At 37.2% G+C, this 21316-nt stretch overlaps 2 protein-coding genes across 2 annotated transcripts in view; one reads left to right on the plus strand and one right to left on the minus strand.

Annotated features, from left to right (window-relative positions):
• Positions 1-2647: 2647 nt before the first annotated feature.
• Positions 2648-6769, minus strand: LOC132103140 (protein disulfide-isomerase A3-like). Its single transcript, XM_059507985.1, has 13 exons — positions 6566-6769; positions 6132-6210; positions 5879-5996; positions 5151-5258; positions 4846-4975; positions 4394-4507; positions 4144-4269; positions 3886-4065; positions 3671-3779; positions 3449-3577; positions 3116-3195; positions 2937-2994; positions 2648-2857 (listed from the first exon to the last, which is right to left on the minus strand). The coding sequence occupies exons 1-13, from the start codon at positions 6706-6708 to the stop codon at positions 2795-2797; spliced, it is 1437 nt and encodes a 478-aa protein (XP_059363968.1). The 5' UTR covers positions 6709-6769; the 3' UTR covers positions 2648-2794.
• Positions 6770-8221: 1452 nt separating this feature from the next.
• Positions 8222-21316, plus strand: part of LOC132103142 (platelet endothelial aggregation receptor 1-like) — a 32478-nt gene continuing 19383 nt past the window's right edge. The window contains exon 1 of the mRNA XM_059507986.1: positions 8222-8459. The gene's annotated coding sequence lies outside the window, so the exon portion shown is untranslated. The remainder of the gene's footprint in view (positions 8460-21316) is intronic.

Below are 21316 nucleotides of genomic sequence, written 5' to 3' on the forward strand. Positions count from 1 at the left end.
TAAAAAACAAACAAAAAAGCTATTTAACCATGTAACTTTTAAAAAAAGGCACACAGTGGAGCAATAAGCAAACGAGACGCATTTGACATGCACATATCTCCACGAATCAAAGTAAGTCCAGCAACGCTTGTGGGTGGGAGTAGATCCGAGCAGAACTGAAAGTTCTCGAAAGAATCCCGTAATAGCTGTCGAGATTAATGTTTCCTTGATAAAAACTTACGTTCTACTTACAAACTAAACGCTAAATTTCAGATTTGCATCCAAAAAACAAATTCTATATTATGTTAAACAATTATACAATTTTATATGATCTAAAAATAGTTTCTATTAATAAAAATATATATATATATAAAAAAAAAAAATATATATATATATAATTTATTAAAATAATAATATCAAATATTAAAATACAACATAAAAATGCATACCAACTCCTCACGTTACACCATAAAACATTTTTAATGGAAAAATATTACAGTAAAAACTCTTTACAGTAAAAAAAATTACTATATAAGGTATTATTAAAAAATTATACTAAACCGTAAGTTCTAAAACATGAATGTACTTTTAATATTAGTATGGTTCATGAAATATATATCAAATTATATTTAAGATACAACTGCTTTCGAATTTTGAAAATTAAAAAACAAACAAAAAAGCTATTTAACCATGTAACTTTAAAAAAAAAAGGCTGTTACTATGTAACCTTTAGAACAATACAAATATATTATGAATGTAAATATGGAACGGTCTGCCTCAATCCGAGCAGCTGATCGAGTCATTGGTCACCATTTTCTATTCTATCTACTTGTTGTTGTTTTTTGTGTGTTTATAAATATATAAATAAAAGCAGGGCTCGAATTGAGGGGGAATGCAGTGATATGGCATCCCCCGGTGGAAACAAAATACAAAAAAACCTCCCACTTAGCCACCATCCCCCAGATTAATAATGTTGTTTATTATGTAAAATTTATTGTGCAAATAAAACGTTAAAAATGTCCAACTTTGGATAGTCCATATTTGACCCAATTTTGGGTTGAAACAACCCAGCATTTTCATAGTGATCCTGCGCTGGGTTGTAGTTAACCCAGCATTTTTTTAGAGTGTAGTTCGTGAATTATCATAAGTAGAGAATTTTAACATGTAGTTTGCACAATAAATTTGACATAATATACAACATTATTAATCTAAAGGGGATGGTTGGGGGGGGGGGGGGTGCTTTTTGTCATTTTATATGGACAGACCCAGCTATTGGGTTGTTTTGACCCAGCATTTGGGTTACTACCCAAATTTTTAAAAATTTTAACCCAGTGGTTGGTTGAAAACAACCGAGTCACTGGGTATGTCCATATTTAACCCAGCATTTTTTTGAGTGATAACGGCAATTTGCCAATCAGAACTCTCTACTGTAACAAGCTGAATCAAGTTTCCTTCATTTTTCGTGCAAAATGGTTCAAGTGCAACTTTTAAAGTTTAAAGTAAAAAGAAGACAACAGAAGGTTTTATTGTTTTCCTTGATTATAATTTAAAGACATTCCCCTGACATAATGTCATTGTGCTGTACTGTGACTGTGAGTGACTGAGAGCTGACGCCTAGGCTATGCCACTGACTGCAAAAAAAAAAAACAAAAAAAAAACACATCGAGTCCACTCGCACTCACTGCGCGAAGAAGCCCATTATAAAGCAGTTAGATTGCCTTTACAATTCAAGCAATGAAAGAAAAAATACCCATGTATGATTGTTTTTATATTCATTGCTCAAGCAATATACTTTTCTGAATATCAGCACATAAATACCCCAATAAGTTTATTCTTTGAATGAATCGGTTTTTAAATGAAACGTGAGCCAGTGATTCGCTTGTTTCGTTTCTAATTGAATCAGCGGTTTAGAACGAATTGTTTGATTAGAATGATTCAATAAATCGTTTAAACAGGGATTTGCTGCCACCTACGGGCGGGTTTATTTACATCTTTATTAATCCATGACAGACCTAAACCAGCCAAGGTGCCAGCACAAAAACACATTCAACAAATATTGTTTAATTAGCTGTATTGTCCCAAATGCCTCCATTTCAGGGCCACAAAAAAAAAGCTTAAAAATAAATTAGTTTAACAAAGGCTAATCTTTCATTAAATACAAACCTTTAGACAAAGTTTGTAATCATGGTGTAAAATTAGCTACGGGACAAACACCAACCCAAAGTTATTTACCATTCCAACTCCCTGAAATTCTTTTACAGTTCGACCACTGACTACATGTACTGCATTAGACCAACTGAGACTTGTCATTTGCTCTTAACATACAGTTGCTCTTTTGTTAATTGTGATTGCTTCTATTGTCCTCATTTGTAAGTCACTTTGGATTAGCATCTGCTGAATGGCTAAATGTAAATATAAGAAAAATATGGTACAAGACACAATCAGGTGTTGGTCCATTCCTTTATTATGACTGCAAACACAAAACACTCCCAGTTTTAATTACATAAACAGTTGAAGAAAGAAGTGTCAAACTTGTAAAAGATTACTAGGGCTGGGTGGAGCGGTTAACATCTCATGTCGTCAGATGTATGTATGGAGGGAGGAAGTGATCCAAGATAAGCCCTTTCAGACATTTGACTTGACACAACAGATATGCGGAGAGAATATAAAGTCATGAATTTTATCACGTGCTTCGATGATCCCAATTGATGTCCTGAATAGCTGCGAGGGACATATTTGGCTAAGTGGATTTGTGCATTTCTCCACCGGTTAAATTCAGCATCCTATTGTGTTTACAGTTCATCCCATGACTCGTCTAAGATGAGCTTTTCGAGATATTCTTCAGATAGGTGATGAAGTCACTGACTTCACGACCACCCTGTGGGACAAAAACATAAAAAGTAACAATTGTCTGTGTGAGTATGTGTGTGTGCCTACTTATGCATGATGATATTCACCTCATATCGCAGTGGCTGGTCTTTTTGTCCAGAGGGCACAAAATAAATGGTTGGAAATCTGCAGTTTAGGCAAAACAAACCCAAAAATCAAAAAGAAAAACAGCTGAATGTCACAGAATGTTTGCTGTAATGATCTATAAATAGATCAAGGACATTTCAGATCAGAGACAGAATGTTACCCTTGGACATCATAATTTGGGGGCACATCATTAGCTGTGGCATCCATTTTAGCAATGACAATGTTGGGGTCCCCAGAGAGCTAAGACACACAAAATAAAACCCAAATAATAAACATTATGGGCCTACAGCAGAAATTTGAGCAAAAACGAATCGAGTAAAGACAGTTCTATTTGAAATGCTGTTCTTTTGAACTTATTCTGAAAAAAAGTAAATGGAAAATAAATATCACGGTTTCCACAAAAATGATAATAAGCAGCTGTTTTCAACATTGATTAAAAAGAAAAAATGTAAATGTTACTTAAGCAAAAGCACACGTGTGTGTGTTAACAGACCTGTTCTCCAAGCTCCTTGTATATGGGCTCCAGGTCCTTGCAATGGCCACACCAAGGAGCATAAAATTCAACCAACACATCCTTCTCTGGATCATTTACAATCTCATCAAATGTGTCTGCAACCACAACCTGTGGAACCATATACATGATAAAATACAAAAAAAATAAAAATAAATAAAATATATATAAATCACACACACACACACTTATGGGCCCATGTACCTTTACAGGGTCATCGTTGGACTCTGGAACAGGCTCAGATTTCATATATCGTTTCAAACTTTTTGCAAAGTAATCCTCCAGGAATTTCTCCAAGGACTTGCCATCTTGCCTACAGAACCAAACAAGGAATGAAGTCCTAAAGTCTCAAATCTATTAATTATATCTTACTGGGTGTAAGCAGAAAAGCTCAGTGTATAGCGTGTTGCAAAACTCACGTGAATTCTTCCTGCATCAAGTACTTGATACCCTCTCTGGTCCGGATTGTGATGACAGGAATGTCTCCTTCCTCAGACGAACCCAAACCAAACTCCTCAAGCTCATCCTGAAATGCCTGTCGATCTGCCACTGCAAATCTCAGACCCCGATCCTGGAACTGTGTCACCACCTTCATTATTCTGGAAGAGACGATAAAAATTTTTTTTACTGATATAAAGAGAACGATTCCACTGATATTCCAACGATTGGGTGCTCACCTGTTCCTCCAGTAGTTTGTGCCTTTGAGATTTCTTAAGAAATCTACATTGTAATATGCTGTAAGCAGATCACTTCCTCTCAGAATGTCCTTATTTTCTGTGGTTAATTGCGGACAGAGACCAAATCTAAAAAAAGAAAGAAAGATGAAAACAAAACCAAGAATCACAATAAATCAAATTGCATTTTTAAGTGGAGTTCAAACTGTTTAACCAATCACCCACAAAATAACCAAGCATAAAAGAAACTTACACATTGTCTCTGATGAAGGTACGGAGAGAGGAATTAGAAGTGGATTCTGTGTATTTCACCACATTGTCCTCAAACTCGCTATTTAAATGGGGGGGTCGAAACAGCAGAACACACCTGAATGGAAAAAGGTAGAGAAGAAAAAGCTCAAAATATTTAAAAATGTACAATTCATCTCAATATACCCAATAATAATATTTTCAGTCATTAAAACTGAAATTTCATAGCTTATGTGATGTGTGCATAACCCTTACACCTGTTCATCTTTGGATAGCTAACCTTAAAATGACAGAATATAAGCGATCACATATAGCATGATATCGGAGCTTTAATATTTCTGCCTATATAATTTGACAAGTATTTAATTTTTTGGTTAGCACTACTTCTGCCAGCAAATGAAAAAAGAAACATCAGGGATAATGATCATGTTTCCTCATGCTCTGCGTCATACATACTCTCCATCTACACCGTATTTCAGGCCTGTTCCCACATCAGTGGAATGAGCAAATCGATAGCTATCCCTCAGGGCACTGGAGACATTCAGAAACTCTGCAAGCTGTGTACTGTTTGCCCCAGAGAAGAAGCCTGAGCAAAGCCAAGAACAAAGAGACAAGAGGGTTAAATCAAGAAAGGAGAGAACTTACGCTTCCTTCAGTTCCATGAGAGATTAAAATGAATGCACAAGTCAAAACTGATTGGTTTAAAGCTTCTGCTGCAGGAGCGATTTAAGATTCTGTCAGGTTTTACAAACTCAACTCACCCACCACACTGGCCTCATAGTTGTTGATAAAAGAATCCAAATCCGCCTCACTAAGCAGAGCCACAGAACTCGGACCTGCTTGCCTTCTCATGTAGCTCACAATGCCATCTGTTTCAGACCAGATCACAAAAATAATTATAGCCAAAAAACAAAAAAAAGTTTAGTATGAAATACATATACTTAGCAAAGATGCATTAAATTGATCAAAAGTGACCGTAAGGAAATGCATAATTGTACAGGATTCAAAATTGTGTGGGTGTAATATAGAGATAGAGAGAGAGAGAGAGATATATATATATATATATATATATATATATCTCAAGCAGAATAACAGTTTTCAACACTGATAAGAATAAATAAGCACCAAATAAGCAAATTAAAATTTCTGAAGGATCTGATAAATTCAGCTTTGTATTTCTGATGCGGCCTTGGTGAGCACTGAGCATAAAGACCTTTAGAAAAAACTAAGAGAAAATTCTTACCAACTCCAAACTTTTTCAACCATACTGAATGGGTGGACACAATATCAACTAGGGCTGCACGATAAATCGCATGCACACGATCATATTTTGCGCAGCTTTTCAGCAAACAACGGCTCGGTGTAGCTGATGCTGCTCCATGTGAAAGCGCGCAGGTGATAGAGATTTACCGCTGATTACAGAACCGGCTTTACGGACAAGATGCGCATTAAATATCGCGTGCGATTTATCGTGCAGCCCTAAATCAACCTGCTGTTCTGGGGCCATCATAAGTTTCAACTTCCTCTCCATGGCGGAAGATTTTTAGGGTGGGATAGCTATTCGCCCCAAAACGCTCACACGTCTCGGAGTTCACGGTGCAGTCAACCTGACCAAACATCAGGAGAGAGACACACATTTACTACACAAATATATGAAAAAAGAACCTTGCAGACTGAGTCATCGGTCTCACTCGTAGCAGAAGAAGACCCGAGTTGGGTAATGGGTACTGGTGTGTCCTCACCTTTGTCAGAGGCAGTGTCCCTTTCAGCCTTGTGGCAGCAGCCTCATATTCCGGAGCAAGCCGCTTACAATGACCACACCTGTGGAAACAAGAGATTGTGGAATGTTAACGAACATTAAAGCATTATACTATTTAACTGCAAATGCATGTAAAATCTAGTGTCTCGGTGACTTATTATTGTTTAAATTAGAGAACTGTGCCTTTTCATCATAATCTAGGTTCATGCACATCCATATATCATAATTCAAATCCATGCACTACATGCATTAACAACGATTGTTGTTTTCGCTAATCCAGACATGAACATGAAAACCCCAGTTTACGCTCTGTACTCTGTACAAACAGTAAATTACAACCAAACTACAACCTGGCTGCAGCTGGAAGTACACTTTTAAACAATTATTTCGAATACATAATATTTGACTGGAACAAACCAAGGTGCGAAGAACTCTACCAGTAGAGTTTCGTGCACGGCTGCGTTCCGGTCAAAGTCAGAGTCACAAAACTCGAGCACATCGCTGCCCTCCGCGCGCCACGCGGTCAGTGCTAGACAGATGATAAACCAAGGTAAAGGCATTTCGACTCGTGTCAGCGGAGACTATGCGACAAGTGAATATATACGTTTGCCCAGCCGCGCGAGTAGCAGGTGTATGGATCGCCTGAAGGTCCATAAAAGCACCATTCCCCAGTCAGAGCGCGTTTGATAAATTCCTTACACTGATAACGTACATACAAACCCTTTACTTGGCATAACATGTGCCTCCGCAGCACATGGGATTTATTACGCTCGTTCAGAGCTTTCATCTTTTAAATTCGGCTAGTCGTTTGAAAATCAGTAAAGTGTTCAAAGACCATAAGTCAAAAGAGGGGAAGGTATGCAGTGAATTATTTTAGCACTAGGGGTCTCCATTATTCAGATATATTTAGATAAGAGAAGCAGCAACTTTGGCTTGGTTAAAGGCTGCTCTTGAGATTTTGACTTGAAGGTTGAGATTGGACAGATATTACATAAGACGAAATATATATAATAAAATAATTATTGTTATGAATATGATAAACTCTTAAATATACCTTCGTTATTCAACGGGATCTGATTGTAAGTGTAATGTTGCTTAATTATGAAAAGATAATATTAAGCAGTTTTAGACCAGTATAGTAGAACGATAGGCCTAATTGAGTGAGTGATTCAACGACATGCTTACTGGAACTAACTGTTGTATAAAATATAGAGATACAATATAATTAGGATGCTTTAGATATTTTCAGAAATCCAAATATTTCTATGTAGGCTACTTATTTAAAGATTTCCTCAGGACTCCAGGGAATTTCAAGACCTACAATGTGCAAGTGAAGTTCCTGTCAGATGATAAGGTAATGCTGACTCAGTCCATCTTTTGCTGAGTGTTTTAATAAGACGGAAACCCTGTTTTTCCCTCATTCTCGATTATTTTCAAAATTAATGTGTTAATACAATGCATGAAGGCTGTGGCTTACCAATCATAGTTGTAAATGTCTTCTTTTGGCCAGCTATTTTTGAACAGACATTCTGAATAGTACTTTAGAAAGAAGGCTGCTGCGTTGATGTTCCAGATAATGAATTTTCCATTTTACTCCACCATTTTTTTTTACCAAATCCCTAATTTAACTTTCCAGACCATCCTAAAACATTCATTGTATTTCAGTTTCAGTTAATATTTTTTATTTAATCTCCAAAACTAAATCTAAGGACGATGGTTTAAAATCCCTTGATTTTTTTTAAATGTTCTCACGGATTTGGCGTGGGATAGGCTCTACTAATAATTAACTGATAATTAACTACTGTAGCCTTACAATAAACTAAAATAAATCAAAGTTAATTATTTCGATTTCTTTTAGAATTTTTGACCCCTGCTGCTTACATTCTAGTGTAAGCTATAATGTGTAGTGTATGTAAATGTCAATAAACATAAAATATGTTAAGATTGTATTGTTTAATTTTTTGTAATGACAGTTTTATGCCAAACTGTTGAATAGACACAAAAAAAGTTAGAACTAAACTGTGGGAGGCGTAAGCGCGTGCCCACTCACTCCTCGCGCACTCGCGACTCGGTTGTCTTGAGGTTCTGTCACTGTCGCGCGCTCTCCAGCCCATAGGATAGAGATACAACGAGTTATTACGCGCACACCGGTTTAGCGATCACTTTGTGAGCAAGACATAGCTTCAATATTTATTTACAAGTTTAAGAAGTTTACAAAAGGACATACGTCTGTACGAGTATCTTAATTGTCCTCTGGGCAGAACACTCCAGAACGTTGCTCAATAAAATTCGATGCCACTTCTCCAGTAAGGTAAGAAAGTTTACGCTAATGCAATGTAAGACCTTTCATACCGAAAAGGACATGACTGATTTCCTGAATGCATTCAATTTTGTATAGCCTACTTTTTTTCTCGCATCTTCTCCTGAAGATTTCTTTATTTAAGTTTCCATCTTCTGCCCTGACCTACTTCTTGAAGGTTTTGATGAGATTAGGCTATGTGATTGCTTTTTCTTAGGGTTCACTCTCAAATTTAATAACATTTTCAAACTAACTATATAATTCATGCAAACCAAGATTGTATAATTAATAGTTTACTGGAAATGCACTTCAAAACAAAATAAACCTACATTGGTAGATTTCATTAGCTTACACAACTTTATTGTATTATTATTATTATTTTAAGACCAAATCAGACACAGATGTGTTTGTGATCTGGAGCAGGTACTGCTTTATCTATCATATGTTGTTTTGTTTTTGCCTCAAAATTTTTTTTTAATAATTTGCATAACAAAACAGCATGAAGTATATTGTTTAAAAAATTACATGTAATTTCTATTTAATGCCTTTCATAATACAAATATCTGTTTCATGGCTGTGTTATGTGAAGGACAATGGTGGGATGACACAGTGTCCTGAACACATTTTATCTTTTTGTGAGTCATATCAAAGGCTCCGGCAATATTTTTGTTCTTTTGTAGTTGATTTTTAGTTTTGCATTCTATATGAGTGTTTCTTCCTCACAACATTTTGGAGAATAATCACTAAAACCGCAACTGGCCAAAAGCACATTATAACCAGGAGATGCAGACTTTGACCTTGGTTCTAGATGATTCCAGACTTATTACACTAGATGATTCCACTACCAGTTTTACCATCTTTTTGTCCCAGACACAATATCCTCTAAAACAGGTCAGACTTATGAATAGAAGCTCAGAAAGAATCACTAGTACCTGCCAGTGGTTTCACATCTGGAGAGCTGTGACACTAATTGATTTCCACAGGAGAAACGTTTCACCTTGACGGCAGCCTACTGAGTTCCTCGTAAAAAACATCTGCTGTGGATATGATTTCTTTGTTGGGTCGTGAGCACTGGGTTGGCACAGACCCTTTAACTGAAATTCTTTGCATTACACCAGGGGGTCTTGGTTCAGTCACAGCTGCTTGTGTTGTTAGATAATTTATGTCATTTAATTAATTGTACATTAGCAGCTAATAAACTGGGCCTGTTTTCTGTAATGGAATCTGATAGGTAATGTTTACATCATTAGTTTGAACATTCTACATATCAAAAAGTGACTTTATATGAATTCAGCGTGAAATAAAATAGCACAAAGAAAAGAGCATATGGAGGTCAGTGGTGATGAGATGGGGGTGTTGTGTTAACGGATGAAGATGGTGGGTTATATTTCCACCACATGCTTACATAAGCCTCTCTAACTCATGCTTTTTGCAGACAGGGGCATAAGAAGGGCTTTGGATCTGTGGGCTTCTGCTTAAAGCTCTTCCCATTTCTTTATTTGTCCATTGGACATTTTGTTTGCTTTTGTTTGCACATCCCTGTTTATTTTCACTGCAGAACCACTACAGAGTTGTAGAGTCAGAGAGAAAATCTCTGATCTTTGCTCCGATCTGAAAGCCGGTCAGTCTTGGAGAGGTTTGGAGCTGGTAGTCATTAGGAGAGGGGAAAGTGACTTTGATGTTGTTTTGCAGGCTCTGTTTGCATGGAAGATAAGACAAACAACCCTTCAAGGGTCATATATAGAAACTTAAATCTCGTGCAAGTTTTTAAGTGGACAACTCTTGAAAAACGATCACAACAGCTTGCAGTAAGGCTCGTTTCGTGACTGTTGCGAAACAGAAAAGGGCTAGGATCTGCAATAGTTATATCTGTCAATCCCTTCAGTCAAAATAAAGTAATTGTTATGTAAACTGTGCTGAAGTTTGTCCCATGAAATCCAAAACGGAAATTCCATTGTGGTAAAATACGAGGTGAGTACACATTGTCTTTTATGACACAGTAATAGAGAGATTTTACTGTGTGTATTGTGAGTGAGCATGTGGTGTCTACCGAAGGGAAATGGTCACTGGATGGCAGACCTGTATTTTCTCTCAAGATGTTTCCTTTTGTTTGTTTCTGGTAAACTCCCTGGTGTTCTTCGGAATGAGAAGAGAGGACAGTAGAAGAATTTGGAGTCAGATATCAATTATTTACAGACAATGAATTGTAAACAATACATTAAGTAATGAATCATTAAGCACATCCGATGCAAACTGAAGAATGATTTGGATGGGGAAAAAATAATTTCATTTGGATTTATATTTTATTGGCAGCACAGGATATTGCCCCTGTGTTTTCTCTGTTACTCTTTCTGTCTTCTCTTGTGCCCAGGATATCCTGAGTCCAACATCTGGCAAATACCTGCCCTCTTTCTCTGTCACTCCTCGCTTTCATCCTGTTATTTCTGACATGTTGTGGAAGATATACGACATACACATATTAGGTTTATAGCCTTTAGATGCATTTAAAAGCAGCCAATTAGTTAAGATATGTAAATATATATAACACACTTTACCATTCAAAGGTTGTGGTCAGTACAATTATGATAACAAGGAAGCATTAAAGCATTTAAACATTCAGTCATCAAAAAATACGGAAAAAAACGTGTATAGTAAAAAGTATGAAGTAAAGTTTGTTGTCAGTATGTTATATTGATACTATTATTTAGCAAGGGGACATTCAATTGTTCAAAAGTGCCAGTAAAGTCATTATGAAAAAATTTCAAATAAATGCTATTGTTTTGAACTTTATAATCTCTTAAAAATATGCATCGTAGTTTCCACTGAAATATTAAACAGCATAACAAGTAATAATAAATGTTTTTGAGCTACAAATCAGCATATTAGAAAGACTCTTTAACATTTAAGAAACCTCTGGATTGGGGTTCAGATACTGTCTTTGTTGAGATGGGAGTGAGAGGAGGAAGAGAATCTAGAAGCATTTCCATGGAGTCACCTTCAGGGCAGACAGAGAGTGATGTGTTTCTTTTCCTCTGGTGAAAACCTCTTTACTTTCAAATACTGAGATTCAGGAACATGTGGTTATTTTTCTCAGCTGTATAAAGGCGATAAAAAGATGGTTTTAATAAGGAGCAGGCTTCCTCTTCCCTCTCCAGAAGGGCTCTGCAGTGATGGCCAGTTGAGTAAATCAGAAAGCTTTTGGAGGAATGTACTGGCAACGAATGGACTTCCTCTAGGGAGATGAATGATAGCAAATGGGTGATACAGTGATTTTGCGTGGTACCAAATCCCTCAATTCCCTCAACATTATCCCCACACATAGAGAGACACAGCAGATCTTAAACTGGCAAACAGAATAATATTGTAGCGTTGCTTTGCAAAGATATTTTGTTGGAAAAATAAGAAGGCTTTGGTTTCATCATGCACCTGGATTCAGTCCTAATGCTTTTTCTGAGTGCTGCACTCCTCTTTGCACATAGGGGAGGCTCTGTGTTGTATGTCACACTCCTGATCCAAATCTCTAAAAATGTAATTAAAAATAAACTGCACTTTTTTTTTTATAATAAATATAAATGTAAAAATATAGACATGACTTATTAATGACAGCATTAGCTTTATCACCAGTACAACATGCTGCATTAAGTCCATCTGTCTGCACAGGCATTGCAGCCACCTCATTCTGATCCAAATGTTTGCTATTCTGTCTCATAAATAAATGGGCCTCTTAAGGTAAATTCCTGTGTGGGACAGCCTTACTATACTCAAGACATCCAGTACTGGCCAGACTGTACAATAAAACAACATAGACAAGGGAGAAAAAGCACACATATGAAAAGCTCCTTAAATGCGAAGATCAAGCTAGAGTCCATCCATATTAGTGTTCACAAATAAATTTGCCAGGCAACAGAATGTTGATCTAGACAGGAGGCGGGGGGTCTGTTATCTCACTTCAGTCTTGTGGCAGTTCATTCATTAAGCCAAAGCAAAACTTAGATCCTCAAAACACAGTGAGAAGACTTTAGTGATCCTGGTGATATATGATGAATCTCTCATGGAGATGATGAGGACTATTCTGAGCAGCTGTTAACATAGCTTATTTAGTCATTTGCAGATCTGGATAAGTTTGGAAACTTAAATTTCTTAATATTCAGTAACTGTACTGTATAATGCTAGCTATTATACAGTAAAAGTGGTTTTAATGGAGCAGGATGACCGGAAAATGGGATGGAATTTCATTGGTCAGATGTTTTGGGGAACCCTGTCTCAAGTACTAATCACTTAAATTAATTTTGTCTATTGTAAATTTCACATTTTGATGTCTGATGCCACTTTAAAATTCTAGATTTGAACTCATATTTATTTTGGTGCCTCACTATTATTTCACTGAACAATTCCACAGTTGTTACATTGATGATGCTGACAGAAGTTCTTTTAGGAAAATGTCCCTCACTGAGGTGTTGCTCAGCTGACTCCACAGCTGTGATTCTGGGTCTCCTCCAGACTGCATGGAGTGATGTTCCTTTGGGTCCTATTCGGACTGCGGCACTCTTTTTCTCCTCCTTTTTCTCTCTCTCGCATTTGTTGTGACTGTGTGTCCAGACTCCTGAGGGCCTCACACACACATACAAAAGCCAGCTCTGCACTCATGGAAATCTGCAACCCATTTAGCCAGTAGGGGAGTGGGGCTTCACACTAGAGACCCCTATTTTAAGAGGGCTGTGTACATATGTAGGCATGCATGTGCACATGGAGGTCAAGTTCGCTTATGTGGGCTTGTGACGATTGACCTGGCTGTTTCTTTACACACATACACATTTGTTCAGCATTTCCTCTCTATGGATGACATAGTGTTTACTGTACTTTGTTGAAATGACAGAGGAAACGCAGCACATCTTTGTCCTGTAGTCTAAGCTACTGGCCAATTATTCATGAAATTGTGATTGACATTCCAGCACATCTGGAGCTAAAATTAAGTCTTCTTCCTATCAGTCTCAGGCAACAATCATTGCCACAGAAATTTCAATGAGCAATTATCTAAAATGGGTCACTGTCCAGAGTTCAATAAGCAAAAGATTATAAGATTTAATAAGATTTTAAGAGTATCCAGTTTTTCTTTTAACCATGCAATGGAAGAAGTGTCTAAGCTTGTTTATGCTGTGTGAACTGGAAAACAAGAAAGATAAATCATGTTGAAGGAACGGTCATGATGTCATGTTTGGACATGTCATTGAAATTAAGAGGGTAAACCTCATCTGTCCCTTTGGGAAGAAACAAAAAGTGAAAAACATCTTTGTAATTTCTCTCAAAGCCTATATTAAACAAAAGCAGTTTACAGAACTTAAAATCTCAGACTGTCCTAATTATATGAGTTTCTCATGCACAGAATTTGTTTAGATTTAAAATTGCTTACATATCTCAATGCTAAAACGTATAACTTATTGGAATTCGTGGTGTTTTGATTAAGGACAGTAGATAAAGAACTAATAAGTAAACCCTTTTTAGTATTTTGCACTTAATGTTGCATTGAGGTGAGGGTTTATATGTGAAAAGATAATGTTTACATTTATCCATTTAGCAGACACTTCTATCCAAAGTGTCATAAAATACATTTGAAAAGGGTTAACCTAAAAATGCTGACATGTAAATGAACTGGTTTAATGTAGTCAAAAATATTATTCTACATCACTGAACCAAAATATATAAATTAATTTATACCAGCAAACCTAAATGTTAAGGGTTAAATCAGGTAGACATATTAACAATTCAAGTCACCACTTTTTACAGTGTAGATGAAAATAAAAAAATTGTCACAGAACCAACAATATTCATAGTGAATGTCAGGTCTATTAGAAAGCCAGACTTGGATAAAATATGATTAAAGATAATGAATTATATGTACTGTGAAAACCTACTGTTTTGTTTAAATATTTCCACCCAAGACCATCTATTGAAAATAATGTCAAGTAATGATGAGTTCATACATTGATTCTGCAGCATGAACAGGTTAAATGTCTCACTCAGTGGGCAGATATACTTGAGTGCATTTGTCTTGATGACATTTGTGAAGCAGAGAGGAAGAGGAGGAGTAGAGGAAGAAGGGAGTAGGAGGAAGAGGTAAGCTAGGAAACATTTCCGGTTAGATGAGGATGTGAATAGTCATGCTGCAGTGTTAATCAACATTCCATTGGAATTACTATCAAACTCCTGTTTGGAAAAAACATTCAGAGCAGGAATAAATATTCCAGATGTCATAGTTTTGTAGTAGTCATGAAGGTGGATGTTTGATTCACTTTACACCTTTCTGTTTTTTACAAGAAGCATACCATACAAGCAATAATAAATTATAATGTTAAATTAAGTGACTTTCAATTCATAAAATGTACATTAAAATTTAATTTAAAATAAAAAGACACTGAGTTTAATGCAAAGCTTGTTTTTTCTGCTTTGGTTTTTGCCTCTACAAGTTCTGGACCGTAGAAATTGTGGCCCATGTAATTATGGTGGTGCTCGGTCATGTCTTTTTAAAAAGCTCAAACCTCCAAAGTGCACATCTCTTTAACTTCCCTGCCTCTGAGGGTTTGTGAACGTAAGTGTGTGTGTTTTTATGTGAATATAATTTGATTTTGCATGGTTGAGCATATACATGCACACGTGTGTGTGTGTGTGTGTGTGTGTGTGTATAAACCTGTGTCTGTATAGAAATGTGTTTTCTTTGTTTGGCCACCACGTGTCTTAGGCCCAGTGAAGCCAGAGTCGTGTAATCTGTGGTTATATGGTCTACAATGTTTAGCAGGAATCAGCTGTCAAACTGTGAGGTCCCCCACAAGGCCTCAGGAGCTCTCGGCTCCATGCCTTTAAATGGCAGAAAACTTAACACCACTTAAAACACTCCTGCTGAAATATCACAAGAGACAAAGCCAAAAATAAAGCCTCATCTGTCCATATTTGGTTGCACTGACTATGCCGCTTTAAAACACCTTTAAAACACCCTGATGAGAAACCTTTTCTGTTTTTAGGTGACTGTTGTCTTTTCTGACTCTTCAAAACATACATAAGCATGACCACATCACAATTGTTTTGATAAAAGCGACCTTATCGTAGTGTTTGTGCGACTGTCGTTTCCTCCAGTCATGCGGATATATAGCGAGTATGACTAAAAATCCCAAAAAAACACAAACCCACCAAGTTTGCCTCTGAGATACATGAAGTGGACGCAGGTGTGTGGTTGCTGATGGATATCTGGATTTAGTCTCTTTGATGTATGCGGAGCAGTCAGGTCGGTCTCTGCGGTGTGTGGAAGAGTGGTGTCTTACCCCAGAGAGATGGGGGGTGTTAAGAGAGAGCGGTAGAGGAGGAAGGGCCCCCACGTATTCTGTTTTTCTCTTTTTAGAGGAGCTGCAGACCGGCCGCAGAGCAGAGCATGACATAAGCTTCTGTTCACTAGCCAAACCCAGTGAGGCCAGACACTGTCAGTCTAACAGGATCCTAATGTTAGATCTGAAACTTTTTAACTGTTAGTTGAACAAATGTAAAATTTTTAATCAACCCCCCCCCCCCATGTCTTTATAAACCTGTTTGAATTTCTTCTTTGAAGCACAAAAGGAAGAAATTTGTGCTTTTCTATGCAAATACTGTAGGACAGGAGCTTTCTTAAAGAACACGATTTCAGAAAATATTAAAGAAACAATGCTGTAAATATCTTAATGCTGTAAATAACTTAAATTTGGGTCTGCTCTCTCAAAGCTTTTATATGGTTTCAGAACAGGGGTTATACATTTTTATTTTATTTTTTATTTTTGTCAAGGACCACCTTCTAGCCTTTCATCAGTACTATCTCACAAATCCCCATCTAAAAAATGTGACCATATTTTGACACTCTTTTTTGATACTGTTTTAGATGTAAATGATTAAATTGACAGACATCTGCAAGTTTTGTTTCCTACAATGGATTGTAATTATATATCCATCATATCTCATTGATTGCTCTTTTGTTTTATGTCTTATAAAATGGCCTGTTACTATTTTGATGTGAGAAACTGCTGCAAATGTTTCAGTGCATGAGTGAAATGTCCGAATGAGTCAAACTGACTCATTTGACCAATCAAAAGAGTGATTCGTTCACGAGCCTAGCATAGCAAGTTCTGATTCTAAACAGCTGATCGAAAACCCGCATATGTATACTTGAGACACACACACACTTTATATACAAGATACTTTTTACACAAAAAAACTATAGTATTTTCATAATATATTCATTTATTAAAATATAATAAAAACATTAGAAACAGAAAAGTCTTTAAATGTAATACAAAAATACAAAAGCACTTGATGGTTGTTTTAGGAGGCATGTTTAGTCAGCTTTTCTTTCTCAAGCAGTTCTTTATATGGTTTCCATCACAATTACTTGGGCGACAGCATGTGAAAGCTGGTAAAGGGGTGTTTTAGCTTAGGGTTGGCAGACAGCAACCAACATGTCACTTCATCTGCTAAGAGTGTTTGTGTTTGAGTCCTCTGTTACTCATATTGTGAAGAACAGTATTACAAATCCATCTGTGCTGTGAACAGCCATTTCCCTCAAAGCTCTGTGTTTTCTGTTAAAAGTAAAAACTGCTATTTGCAGAAAGGAACTAATTGTGCTGTGTTTGTGGCATATCCTAACAGCAATTCAAAAACAGAGGGCTTGAGGCAGAAAGACAAACTTTGGGGAGAAATTATTGGCTGTGAAAACTGAACAATGTTTAATGACTCAAAGGTCAGAGTTCAACATTCCAGCTATCCCTTTTCATCATAGGTGAAGATTTTTTTAAAGAACATCATTAATGTAAAGTACTAAATCAAATATTCCATTAAAATGTATATGTATTTTGACAATTAGGTGAATAATTGATTAATGACAGATAAATCTAATAACAGGAAAATAAATAAATCTGAATTACACAATATAATGCTATGAATTATATACAGACCGATTTTCAATACAAGGGATGTCTTAATAACAATAAACTAAGTTCAGATTAAATCATCAGTTGGTCTATAGGGTATGGTTATCAATGAAGGTATTTGTAATATAAATCGAATTAATTGTAATAATAATAATGTATGTAAAATAGGACAAAAAAATTATAAAATAATTTCTATAATTAGTTACTAAATTAATTAGAAACACATTTCACTTTAAAATGACAACTATATTTTTGACCTACAAATCTAAATTAATTGTCTTTGCAAAGTCACAGTTCAACTGCAATGCATCCATTGTCACTTGAGATGCATCAGAACAGACTCTAGCTGCCAGTATTTTCCAGTGTAATTATGGCTTGTATGGTCCGTAAGTGAATATTCTGGCAGTTTAGACCCGGTCCTTATATAACGCCTTCCCACAATCCCACCAAACTCTGCTCTTCCTGTGTGGCTGTAATGTTTTTTTTTATGAGGTAGGTAATCTACATAAACAAAATGGCAGCAAACTGCATAAAACAGCCAGCTCAAATAATGAAGCATTTGGCCTGAAAATTATTTTTCTAGCAGAGACATAAACATTTGATTTTACAGTATGAATCTGCAACACAAAATACTCATAGTGAGTCGGGGGTTCGCCAAACCCAAGCGTTTACCATAGAAATAGACATCACCACAGCCTTTGAAATTAGTGTAGCATTAAATATGGAAAAATGAGTGGGGTACAATATTGCTAACCCCTGGTTTATTGATGAGGGGTTCACTACCCCCCACCCCCGCACTTAAAGACACATAGACACACACTATGTGCCGCTACACTGAACCCACACCACAGCCAACTAAACACTGTGTGGTGCGGAGGCTGAGAGTGTGCTTTGAAATTCAGCCCCAGAAGTTTTATATTATGGGGCTTTTATGCCAGTTTATCGTAACTTAGAGTTACTGGTTTAACTGGAGTTAGAGTTGTCTGAGCCAGGACTGGGGTTTTGGTCAGATGACAGTCAGATCTGCATTATCCCATTTCCTCATCTCTCTGTCTCTTTCTGGCAAGATAAACATCAGTGTGGCAAATAACATACATCCATACTGCCAGAACAGGAGTGGGTCAGCGGCAGTACCATTGTTATAATAGACTGCAGCAACCCTTCACTCACTCTCAGACTGCTGAAATGTTTTATGAGGTTGTTTTCACTGAGGATGAATGTGATTGGAACGGAGTTTGACTTAGGTTTGAGTGGTTACTGCAGTCATGAACCCTTTCTGCTTCTGGCTTTGAATTAATGTGTACTAGCTCGAACAGCAATCAATAATTTACAATAAGGGGATTATGTAAGGGATAATGCATGGCTAGGTGTGCATACAACCAGGGTGCGATTTGTGGAAAAAACTGAGGGGGGGATGTTTTGAAATTTTAATTCATGAAAATACATAATGAGAACATGAACTAGATGACGTCATGTAATCTAATTAGCATATTTATGACCTAAGTGCATCGTATTGTATTGCCTCCCTATGCTCACATACTGCAATTTAATTTAGCCATTTAATGTAATTCTCAATAAAACTGTTTTTATTACTATATTTTAATGTTTCTGTTGTCAGACAACGGAATTAATATTATAATGACTAAAACGCAGTTCATTAAGACTACATAACCAGCTCTCAAACATTAATCTGCACTAATGAAATCAAATACACATACGATAAAGTCAGTGGTTGTGCTGTAATTGATGTTGGCTATACTTGCTTGTAAAATAGAATTAGAAGCAACATAATATATTTCTTTTTTTTTAACTGAAAGTGCTGCTGCTCTCTGCGCTCGCTCGCAGATACAGAGAGAGAGGCTTGCGCTGGGAAAGAGAGACCTCGTGCTCGTATGGCAGCACCAGAGAGTCTCAGAGACTTAATAATGATTGCCCAAAAACTCGCTAGATTTGTCGCTAGTCGCTTTTTGAAAAAAAAAAAAAAAGTTGCTAAATCGCCATTCGCCAAGTTAGCAACTCCACTGCCCAGCGACCGCCTTCAACCGTCTCGCAAGTGATGATAGGCTAGGTGTAACCAATCAGATAGCGGGACATTGGGCAAGTCTGCAGAGTGGTGAATACAGAGAGGCTAAGCGGCAGCTATATCAGAGCCAGCCAAAGTAACGTTAGCGCATTTTTAAATAAAATTGACTTTAATCAAACCACGGATCCATGATAAGTTTTGTGATCCGTCTCGCCACTAGTGTAGTAGCACTGATCACTTTGAGGGGGGGATAAATTTATCCCCATCGGGGATAAAAATTATTCAGCAGAGGCAGGGATACATTGACCAGAAAGGGGGAAATCCCAGTGGGGCAGGGTTTCATATTTTTTTGAAGCACCCCTGGGCGCCGCCATTGGCTAGCGGACCCCCACCTGCTGTTAGCATTCAATTGACTCCCATTCATTTTGGCGTCACTTTGACAGCGAATAACTTTACATCTGAGGCGGTTAAAGACTCCATTTGTCCATTAATTATTTCGAAAGAAACACACGAAAATGTATAAAAGGCTCCATTACCTTGTATCGTACGTTATGGTCCTGCAGAAGCAGTTTTTGTAAAAAAATAGGCTAACGATTGCGTCATAACCAGCGACTCTCTGTCGCACAGTAGAGAAATTACCGTATGGACAGGAGGAGAAGCTCGCAGGCAATCTTTTACTGTCTATGAGGCTATCAGGGGGACATGGAGGCATAAAGTCAAGGGAGATAATTAATCAGAATACTTACCAATATTTGCTCCCGTTCACGCTCGCCTTCTCTGGAAGATACGGTGGGTGATTCAGATTTCTCTTGGCACAGCGATTAGAAGACTTACAGGTTGCTCACGTGACATCTACGTCATCAAGCTCAGTTTGAGTCTGCACAGTACGCTCGACCCCCAGGAAGTAAGTGCTTCTAATTGACTTCACTTGTCTCCGTTGAATTCCAATGGGGTCGCTGTGTCCATTTCTTTTATTGTCTATTATGGAATTACATTTAGTTCAATAATAATGAACGTAACTTTATAAAACTGAACGTAACTTTTTCAGAAACTATCAAACATATGCCATTACAAAAGAAAAAAAAAATGAAAAAAATTAACTCAGTCGCACAAATGTGAAAAAAAGGCTCTTCAAATATACTTAATTTTTTTAATGTTTTTCAAAGATTCGTTTTCGCTGATCGTGGATTCTGAATGCATTGCCACAGACTTAGCTTTTTCTTCGTTTTGACACAAACTTCTCATGGGGGCGGGGTTAACAGTGAAAGTGAAGTGACATTCAGCCAAGTATGGTGATCCATACTCAGAATTTGTGCTCTGCATTTAACCCATCCGAAGTGCACACACACAGAGCAGTGAACACACACACAGAGCAGTGGGCAGCCATTTATGCTGCAGCACCCGGGGAGCAGTTGGGGGTTCGATGCCTTGCTCAAGGGCACCTAAGTCGTGGTATTGAAGGTGGAAAGAGAACTGTACATGCACTCCCCCCAACCACAATTCCTGCCAGCCCGGGACTCAAACTCACAACCTTTCGATTGGGAGTCCGACTCTCTAACCATTAGGCCACGACTTCCCTATCTCCTCTGATTGGATAGTGAGCTTTTGATGGACAGGTGCTCTCTGACCGGGAAGTACAAACGCCACTCAGTGGCGCGCGCCGCGCATATTGAAAGCTCTCACGGTGATTAAATCTGGTCTCTACCGCAAAAATTATTTTTTTACAGACAAAGTGAAAGAAATTTATTTTAAGCTCATACACAGGTTCTACCCTGTAAAGAAGTTTATACAAAGATTTAAATCTGACATTGATCTTACACGCTCTTTTTGTTCGAGTTCTGAAGAAACTGTACACTATTTTGGTCATGTCACTACACTCAGAAACTTTGGGATGGCATTGGTGT

Source organism: Carassius carassius, chromosome 24 (genome assembly GCF_963082965.1).
Source record: "Carassius carassius chromosome 24, fCarCar2.1, whole genome shotgun sequence".
NCBI lineage: Eukaryota > Metazoa > Chordata > Actinopteri > Cypriniformes > Cyprinidae > Carassius > Carassius carassius.

Coding starts and splice junctions, on each gene's coding strand:
- LOC132103140 (XM_059507985.1), bottom strand. CDS start 6,708: ATGCCTTTACCTTGGTTTATCATCTGTCTAGCACTGACCGCGTGGCGC. Junction 6,211..6,565: donor GTAGAGTTCTTCGCACCTTG/GTTTGTTCCAGT, acceptor TTGTTTCCACAG/GTGTGGTCATTGTAAGCGGC. Junction 3,780..3,885: donor TTGATGCAGGAAGAATTCAC/GTGAGTTTTGCA, acceptor TTGGTTCTGTAG/GCAAGATGGCAAGTCCTTGG.